Raw genomic sequence first — 9,951 nt, 5'->3', positions numbered from 1 at the left:
GTTCCAGTTGTCATTGACACTAATATTTTTGTGTCTAGCAAAACAGTCACTGAGTCAGCATTACATATCTGCGTGGGGGAAATACATCATTGGTGAGAAAACTCAGATTTGTGAAAAGTGCTGCCTCAGTGCTCTGGTCTGTGACAGAGTAATTGTCCCTTATGCCTTGTTTTGCAAACAGGACTGTTTTGTAACCAGCCGTGACAGCATAGTATAGTATTACTAACTGGACCATAATAATATTCAGATCCGTGCTAATACGGTGTTGTGGAGTGTGGCTATATAGACTGAAAATTTTCAGGCAATGAAAAATTCCTTCAGGCATTTCAGTCCTGCTCCTTTCAGGACTGATAGCATATCTTGGAGATGCTTTGCACCTGGGTTTCCAGTAAAAAACTATTAGTAGGTTTATACTGAGCACACAGTATTGAATATGTAGAGTTTGACTTGCTCAAGACGCATTTTTCCTGAGCAAAGTGAAGCAGAGATTAAACTTATTTGGCTGTCTGTTCATATTATGTCTGGTGCACAGATCAAATATGCGCAGAGGCAAGAGGTTTGCAACTGACCTCTGTTTACAGATGGTAGCTTTACAACTAAAAGCATAAATTACTGGCAGGTTTGACCCCCAGCCTGTACTGTGGTGCAAATATAACCACAGATTCATTTTTTATGTGTTTCATCCAACATATTTATGTGTCCAGAGAGAAAGAAAGCATTAACCAAATGGTGCATACCTACTGGAGTGTGGGAGAGTAGCACCAGGAGCCTGACTACACCAAGAGCCTCAAATTGCCCTTTTTCACCCCCACTCTCACCTCCTCTGCATGTTGATCCTGGAGCTCAGCATAGAGGCCCTTGGTCCTTGCCTGAGCTGCACTGGAGTTACTCCTGCTTTCATGTTGCATGCTGCTCTTGCTGACATATTGACCAGACTGTGGCCTGGGCATGAACTTGAGTCATCACCTTGCCACTGTCTGCAGTCACTGGGCTGCTGACAGGTCAGGTTACTCTGCAGGGAGGACACAATCCCTGCCTGTGTTGTGATTGTGCTTGGCTTCCAGCTTGTCCTCTCTCACGGTCCACCTGTGCCCTGGCTGCTCTGTGTCAAGTAGAGTGAAATACCTGATACTCTGGGTGTGCTTCAGGGAACTGGAGATCTACATTCAGGTCCCTACTTCTAAACTTAAAAGGTAAAGAATTGCTCCAGAAACCAAAGTGCCACTCTTTGTAAATTGATTAAAGCAGTGCTTATACTGCATGTGAAACAGAGATGCAAAGAATTCCAAACAGAAAAGACAGGCTCAAATAATAATAGCTAAAAATAAGTACAGGCTTGTGGTAGCAGTGACTTGCAAATCCTTACATTTTCAAATTTGGCTAAATCCCTCCTAAAATCTCCTCTAATGAATAGAGTTGGTAAATTAGAATATCACTAGCATGTTCATCACACATTCATATTGTCAGCTTAATAAGGAAAATAATTAATTATGAGATATACTTAAAAGATGTTGTTACTGGCTTTTACTTAATTTTCAAACTCATCTGTTGCTTTCTGAAAGTCATTTGTGGGGCTGTCTGCCAGGTGTGTCTTCCCTTTGAGTGAATGTATTTTCTTTTCTAGTCCTAATTTTATTGTTATTTGAAACTATCCCACCACTCCGTTCTCCTTAACTGAATTTGAGTGTGCAGATTATAAACCTCATCCCAACTGCTCAAAATCAGATCACATATCAGAACCTTAATTAAATTAATCCTGAATTTTTAAAGAAGTTGGGCAAGATTTCAAGCAAGTTCAAGTTAGTTTTATTCATGTCACTCTTAGAAAAAATCATATGTAAAAATCAATGTAAAAATATAAAGCCACATTAAAAACATACAAAGTATCATTGCCAGCTTGATGATTGTCAATGTACTTCTTTGTGCATCTCAATCAAACTGCTGGGAAATACCTGGCACAGCTGCAGAAGTGTTGGCTAAGTTTCTGAGCCTTTTCCCATGTCAGAGTCTTTTTATTTATTTATTTATATTTTTTGTTTTTCCAATTTTAATTTCTGTTGAATGCCTCACTGCCTCCCCAGGACTCAGCTGGGCATGTGTGGGATCATGCACATAGTTAGTTACTAAAATAATTTTTTAATGATTAATTTTTAAACAGGTGAGATTAGCCTGTCAATAAAATCTGAGCAGTTAGGAGTAACCATGTGCTGAAGATGGATTTGGGTAGCACAGTAAAAGCAAGGAGCAGGCTTATAATACCGCTGGTTTCTAGTTAGATCTTCAATTCTGTTATTTTCATGGTAAATGCAGCCCCCGCCCGCCTTGTGGCCACCCGGTGGCGTCACTGCCCCCAGCGCAGCGCCGGCGGGACAGCGAGGGGCCATTCCCACCCAGGGACACTGCACAGGAGGGGGCATCCCGCCCCTACAGTCACTACTCGAGCAGTAACAGGCCTTGGGGTAGGATTACACCGGTACGCCAAGCAACGCGCGGCTGATGTGTAAGCTAGTACAGTGACTTCACAGCACTCTACAGTGCCTGGACTAATGATGCACGTGAGGCGGCTTTTTGACTGCCCCGGAAAACCCGATGCAATACAGCTAAAATGTTTTGGCTAGCAGCTCCTCCGTGTAATAGTTAACTTCAAATAAATTTAAAATAGAACAGAACATAATGAATGTTTTTTTCATTGCTTCTCGATCGTTCATATACTTCCTAATTCAACTTGAAAGTGAAGGGACTGAAGTAGTAGTAGTGGATAATATATGGCTGAATTTTTAAACCCAAGAGGTACTGCTTACTGATTTAAGTAACGCATTAATTATAAATAAGAACTTGAACCAGTGTTGGTTGAATTCTGAGACCTAGATTTTTAACGTTAAATATTAATAAATCCTCCTTTTCCTCCACCTTTATCTCCCTCCCGCTTCCTAACAGAGCTGCATTTTGTTGTTTTTTGTTTTCTTTGGCTACAGACATCTGCTCGTGCAAGGCATAGTACATCTATGATGTGTAAACATTTTTAATGTAGTTTCTTGCTCAGAAGCATAAATAATTCTGCTAGCAACTTGTAAATATACTCCCATCTAGAATGAAAAGTGCTTCTGTTGAAAAATACCTAGAAATTATGACTTAACTGCATAGGATTATAATATTTTATTATGATAAAACATTAAAAAAATTAATTCTTATGTGCAACCTGTTGTTTAACATCGTAATAGTCTTGACAGATTACAGAATAAAACTTCCCATCCAATTTTTGTCAATTCCCCAGCCTACTGAAAACTGTATTAACATATATTTAGATATTACAAACAAATCAACTCAGTTCTAAATGCTCAAGATGATGCAGTATTTACAGTTACAATGCACATTTTAAATATTTAATCCAAGTAACGTTAAAGGACCACTGTCAAACTCTTAGATTAAAATTTGGTAAATCTTAACAAAAATAATCAGAGACAGTTCTTTCAACTTAAGATCATTTAAGTATTGTTTATCTAGTAGTAAATTTCTTATAATACAAAAAATAATTTCATGACCCTCAAAAACTACTTTCATTTGGATTATAGCAGCAGTTTACTAACAAACTCCACTTTGGATTATGTGCAGGTAAAGCTCACTTCTGAGCTAGCAAATTATCCCCTATATTTTGGTAAAGAAGTCAAAGTTTTGGTTATGTACTTAATGGACTTAAGCATAAATTAATAGGGCATTTTGACAGTGATATGGCCATTTAAGGATCTTAGCTGACAGAGACATTGAGCACAGATTTAAACACAAATTAGGTAAGATGGAGGTTATCTTTCCTTTTGAACTGACTGTGAGTCTTCTCTTAGGAGCTCAGGCTTTACAATACAGTAAAAATCTGGCTAGAGAGATTCTAATACTGCATCAAATAAACAAACTGATAGTGGTATAACACGGAATGCCAATTCAAAGTGATCTTACTCTCCTAGTGAACATTTGCAAAACTTTTAGCAACTTGACATCCATATCGGCAGGCTTTGTGACGGGACTTCTTGGTGTCTGCCTTAAAGCACAGGGCTCCCACAGTCTTCACAAAAACATTGCTTAAAAAGCATGAGTATTACTGGTTTTACACCACTGTCAATTTATTTGCAGGAATTCAATTACTGTTGGGAAAGCTGTGACACCATGGCATCCTCTGGATAACTGGTGTAAGGTTTAGTGGTATGTATACCTTCAGCCTGCTTCCCAGGCTGTTTTTGTGTTTCTTCCTCTGCCAACTGAGGCCAAGATGAAAACCTCTTGGTTTTATGACGTAAGTCTACCCACTGAACACTCCTCACATCATACACTGATGTACATGGACTTCTCAAAAAAAAAAAAAAAAAGACTGTAAGCTGAGTGGTAACAGGTCTTTCAAGCGCTGCATCTCTGCATGTATCCTGCCCACTCAAAATTTTGCTTCAGCTTGGAGGATAGGCACTTCTAACAAGAACTAGGCACATTTTAACCAATCAGTACAAATCCTGGTGAAAAATATATTCACAGTAAAGACAGGAGTGCAGTGATCTATGGAATGGAAAAAGCCCTACATAAGATACTCGCTTTCATCATTTTTAGACAGAGATGCTTTTTATTTTGCAATCGTTTGGGTTTTTTTCCCACAAGAATTTGCCTCTATTCAGAAGGCTATTCAACTTCCTCTCCCTCATGTCTTAGAGCCCAAACCTTTGGCTCCCTTTCTATTGGCTATGATGGGGGCAAAACCTTCTGCATAAAGTGAAAGCCAAACAAGAAAAGCTAAACTGCACTAAAATTTGTGAGAAACATTTGCAGTCTTTTTAGGAACATATATATATATGTCTATGCACAAAAATAAATTCAGACAGTGTCCTTTTAAAAAAGTTAAATATATACAAACTGTTAGAATAATTACACAAACTCTAACCATTTCAACAGCTTTTAAATATCACACATTCAATTTTCATAAGCAAGTTACAATGCTATTTAGCATTTCTCAGTGTATTCAACACTTTTTTGGAACAAACTCAATGCAACACACTTTACATTTCTGAACAACCATGTGCAGCACGTACTTCAGACGCAAACAGTAAACAATGTGAGTTACATTCACTTTGCGGTAACAAGTGTACTGGCTGCTTAATGCAGGACCTTCACTATGGTAAGTTCATATTAAAGCCTCAATCCCTCCCCTAACACAGATCATTAATAACCAAGTTACAATACAGTCACATAAAAATACCCATAAGCATAAACAAATGCTTTAAGCTTGTCACAGTCCACTTCTCTCAATTTTCCAGAACAACATACTCTATAAATATTTTTTATAAGCTTATCAGAAAAAAATAAACACACCAAGCAAAAGCTCAATCCACTTTGTAGAGGGTAGTCTAACATATTAATTCACTAGTTCACAATTTCTCTAATTCCTAACTCACATGCCTACAAGCAAAACAGTTCCCTAGCCAATTGTGAGAGTGCTCCTGCTTGCTCCCTCTCTCCTGGTGCAGTGGTTCCTTGCACCACACCAGGAAACATGAAAGCCTCAACAGTCCATCTGCACCAAAAGCTTCTGTGATAAACTGATGTATCTGTGACTTCCAGCTTGCAAGTCTGGTCTATTGAACTTCCATGTGTTAGTGTATTCTAAAGAAACTGCCAGACAAGTACTTTGCAACCGTAAGGCTTCAGGTGATGAGAGGTGCAGCAGAAACCACGCTCACAGGTGGCAATGCCTGCAGAATTCTCTCTTTCTGCCCACTTAGTCCTGCATAGGTGTTGCTCCTGCTTTGACCTAATGGCACTGCTCCTAGCACACACTAGGTCTTAGCAAGAGCTCTGCTAGGTCAAAACCTGAGCAGGAGTTGATGAATAATCACAAGTCTAGTACTACATCAACAAGGTTTCAGGCATTAATGTAAAACCTCTCATTTTAGCATATCCATCTGCCAGAGTTGTAACAAAAATAAAACATTATATTTCAATCGCAATACACGTGCAAACACGCCCTGAAAAAGTACAAAGAAAAACTGTTGCTTTGGCTAAAGCTTCTAGTTTGAGAGTTTTTATAAAAACATGAATAAAGTAGGAAAAACCAGGGAGAATTTCTGAAGCTCACCTGTATCAATTTGCCCTCTTTTTCCTAACGCATACTGCTTTTGCTTGTTATTGATGCTTTCACAATCCATTTGGTTTCACAGCAGGTGACAGATCACACAAAATTGACTATCACTGAGAAGTGATTCTTGAATTTGTAACACGAAGTGCTATGCTTGCAATGGATCTCATGGCACAGGTAGAAATCTTGTGACAAACTCCAGCTTGGGAAATGTAGTTGGAAGCTAACCGATACAGCCTTTCTGCCCCAAATATGTTAAAGTGCCCAGGTAGTACCTTCTCCACAAGACCTCTGTCTACTAACTCCATCAGGCGCTGGCAGCTTGCAACGTAGTCACTGATTCTGCTGTAGGGAAGCCAGTCGATCATAGATCCATCATACACCACATCTCCACTGAACAAAATCTTCCTGTCCTTGTCATGTAAGCAAATACTTCCTCGTGAATGACCAGGCATATGCATGACAGTGAGCTGTCGATCTCCGAGGCTGATCACATCCCCTGCAAACAGATTTGTTACAGGAAAACTTATGTATTTGTCATGTCTTTTTAAATGACACAAAGAGAACTACCTACTCATACGCAGAGAGTTTATACGTACTATGTATTGCAACAGTGGGAGTGGGGCATTTATTTTCTTGGTGACTGCCGAAGAGATGTCTGAAATATGTATGTAACAAAAAAGTATTTTCCAATAACACTAACAGTTAACACAGGCTTGGGTTGTATTAATGGAATATATTCACATGTGAAAAGCAACACAGTAGAGAAAATACAAGAGGAAACAAATATAACACATCTAAGCTGGTTGTCCTTTGAAAGTTTACAAAGAATGTATTTCACAATTTATTATAATTTACCCGTATTTAATTCATCTAGAACTGCACTGCTGTTACTCCTAAAAGGCAAAAGGCCAAAACATAAATTGCTGGAGGAGAACCAAGACAGGCCTCCACACACTTTCTTCATCTCATTCAACAAGACATAAAAATAAAACTTTCTTACCATTAGGTCATTTTTTTGCCAGTTTAAATGTGAATGCCTTTTAACTGCACCAGCCACTGAACTGATACTTGTGTCTCATGTCTCAGTTAATGTCTTAGAAACTCTGATACTACTCTGGCAGCCAAAGTACTTGCTCTTTTACAAAAGGTTTTTTTTTTTCAAATAATCCCTCCTTTTAGAGGAAAAAACCAACTTAAACTTCTGTTGATTTACTATAGTTAAATATTTGTCACATCAGTTCTTTAGTGAAGCCTTCAGTAAGTTCAGTTCTGCTTTTCCAAGCACTTATGTGGGATAGCCTAATAAAACCAAGAAGAGAGGAAGTATCATGCCAAAGGTGTCACCTGTCTGACAGCCACCTTTTAACTTCTGCTGAACTGTATTGTAAAGTTTGGGTGTTTTGTTACCAAAAACCCTAGTCACTGTCTCCTGTGAGAGACTAAATGACTTCTTTTTTATCTGCAACAAGCCACTTCTGTAAATGCTACATCAGTAACAAGTGATTTTTACGTAAGTCAGGTAAAATTCAGTAAATGTATTCACATAAAATTCACGTAAATTCTGTAAAACAGAAACAGTATTCTCGGTACATATTTCAGGAATTGTTCTGTTAATTCCACTTCTATGTCTTGACAGCTTATAAATAATACGGGTGCTAGAACATAACCTGCTGACATACCATTTGAAGCCTAAGGATAAACCTGGGGTGCTCAATTAAGTCACTTAAATCACTGCTGAGTGATTCTCATTCTAGAGGGGAAAAAAGACTCTGCCGCCAAATACTGTCAGAACTGGGAGAAACGGTTTAACCCACTACGCATCTTTTTGGTCCCATGCTGACTGCCGGTGGTCTGTAGGTTCACAGGAGTGACAAAATTAATCGGTTTAATTACTTTATACGAGGAGCTGAGTAAAGCAGGAGGCGCTCAGCGGCAAAGGAGCCGCTCCAGAATACCCAAAACACCGTGCCCCGCGCCCCCGCCGCGGCTCGCACCCCCCGGGCGGCGGGGCCGGCCCCCTTACCCTCCTGCAGGAGGCGGCTGGGCTGGACAGGCGGCACGCGGAACTGTCGTGCGCTCCAGCCGGGCCGCGGCGGCCGCGCCACCTCCCGGTCCGACAGCCACGTCACGGCCTCATAGTTGTCGCCTTGCAGCAGCGCCGCCGCCTCGGCGCTGTGCACCGCCACCTCCTCGAAGTGCTGCAGCCCGCCCGAGTGGTCGAAGTGGACGTGGGTGGCCACGGCGAGTAGCGGCCGCGGCCCGGCGCCCTCGGCCGGCGCCAGCAGCCCGGCGTCGCGCAAGTAGTCGGGCAGGCTGCGCAGCCCGAGCCCCGCGTCGATCACCACGTCTCGCTGTGAGCCCCGCACCAGCCAGATGTTGGCCCGGTTGCCCGATTCGTAGAAGCGCTCCTGGATCCAAAAGATACCACCGCCCAGGGGCTTGTGCGCGAACCACTCCAGCGCCGACATGGCCCAGTCGTCGCTGCGCGGCCGCGAAACTCCCGCAGCGTCTCGGCGGCCGCGCGGGCCCGGCCCACTGCGGCAGCCGCGGGCGGAGCGTGGCGGCGCCAGGTGACGAGAGGGGAAGCCTGGAGGGGCCCGGGGGAGGGCTCAGCCGTGGCGTGAGGGGGCGCGTATTTAAACCCGTTTCCCCATTGAGACCAGCGGCGGAGGGGCAGGTAAGGGCGAAATGCCCTGGTTGTGTGGGGAGCGGTGGGACCCTCCAGGGGTGGCGGACGGTTAGCGAGGGGAGAGGGAAAGGAGCGGAGAGGGGTATTCTCACACGGCAGGGGTTAGTGATCCTTATGACAAGTATCTTCACGGGCGTCAGTTTAAAAAGACACTCACAAAATCTCAGTATCTAAAGTTCAGTCCTATCTTTTATATCTGCTCTTCCCTTTAGCTAATTGCACCTGCCCCTGAAAATGAAGGATCCACGATCCACAAAACACGATCAGGAGTTTTGTTGTGGGGAAGGCGTAGGACACCGAGAGCTCGTCAGAGCGCTCAGCCTCCTTACGTCTGCTCTTGTCTCACTAGCTGCCAGCAGGTATCGGGGATGGCGATTCCACGGGCCTTTCCCTCCTGGAGCATCAGCTTCCCCTGAGCAGCTGCCCGAGAAACTGCGTGCATAGGTTCGGAGGAATTTGAAAAGCTTAAATCTGAAAATCTTCTCTTTTATTAATGGCACACAAGCTACCCATAAACATGAAGATACACCCAGGTGATCCATTAGACATCCCTCAAGGCAACCAGAACACTAGTTGTGGTAACTGTCATGCTTGGTGACTTAGTTGTACAACTCAACTTTTCCTTCACAATTTCTCCATCTGTCACTTTGTGCTGTCAGTAAACATAAACCTTCTAAGCCAGTATACTTGAAAAAATCACAAGTTTGGGTAAAAATGTGAAGTTGAAATGCTGCTAGTTTTAAAGTTTGTTACTGTGTATCAGACTAATGCCGTTTTAAGGGAATTAACTGAGAATTAATTTTAAAACAGCTTTTTAAAAATGGACCTTCATATTCACTACATTTAATGCCTTTCCTTGCTAGCTCAACATCTCATTTAACTTTTATTTTGTTGAGTTGTTCTGCTGTTGTTTCCTTTTTTTTAACATTTAGATAATTGGGCACATTTGGGGCTTTATCTTTTATGTTCTCCATTCTGCAAGGCTCACATCTTGCTTTTCATCATGTTTTCAAAGGAATTTCTTCTCTTTTTTCTTTTTTCTTTTTTCCTTTTTCTTTTTTCTTTTTTCTTTTTTTCTTTTTTCTTTTTTTCTTTTTCCTCTTTCCTTTTTCCTTTTCCTTTTTCCTTTTTCCTTTTTCTTTTTCCTTTT

The 9,951-nt window shown here is 41.6% G+C and overlaps 1 protein-coding gene across 1 annotated transcript; it reads right to left on the bottom strand.

Moving 5' to 3' along the window:
- Positions 1-3,141: 3,141 nt before the first annotated feature.
- Positions 3,142-8,680, bottom strand: MBLAC2 (metallo-beta-lactamase domain containing 2). The gene is made up of 2 exons (XM_042012983.1): positions 8,136-8,680; positions 3,142-6,608 (listed from the first exon to the last, which is right to left on the bottom strand). The coding sequence occupies exons 1-2, from the start codon at positions 8,578-8,580 to the stop codon at positions 6,220-6,222; spliced, it is 834 nt and encodes a 277-aa protein (XP_041868917.1). The 5' UTR covers positions 8,581-8,680; the 3' UTR covers positions 3,142-6,219.
- Between the last annotated feature and the right edge of the window lie 1,271 nt (positions 8,681-9,951).

This window comes from Corvus kubaryi, unplaced genomic scaffold (genome assembly GCF_017639235.1).
Source record: "Corvus kubaryi isolate FWS band 111438036 unplaced genomic scaffold, C.kubaryi_AGA036_p1.0 split1-37296, whole genome shotgun sequence".
NCBI classification, from domain to species: domain Eukaryota; kingdom Metazoa; phylum Chordata; class Aves; order Passeriformes; family Corvidae; genus Corvus; species Corvus kubaryi.
The sequence above is the reverse complement of the archived record's forward strand: the minus strand, read 5'-3'. Positions and strand labels throughout refer to the sequence as shown.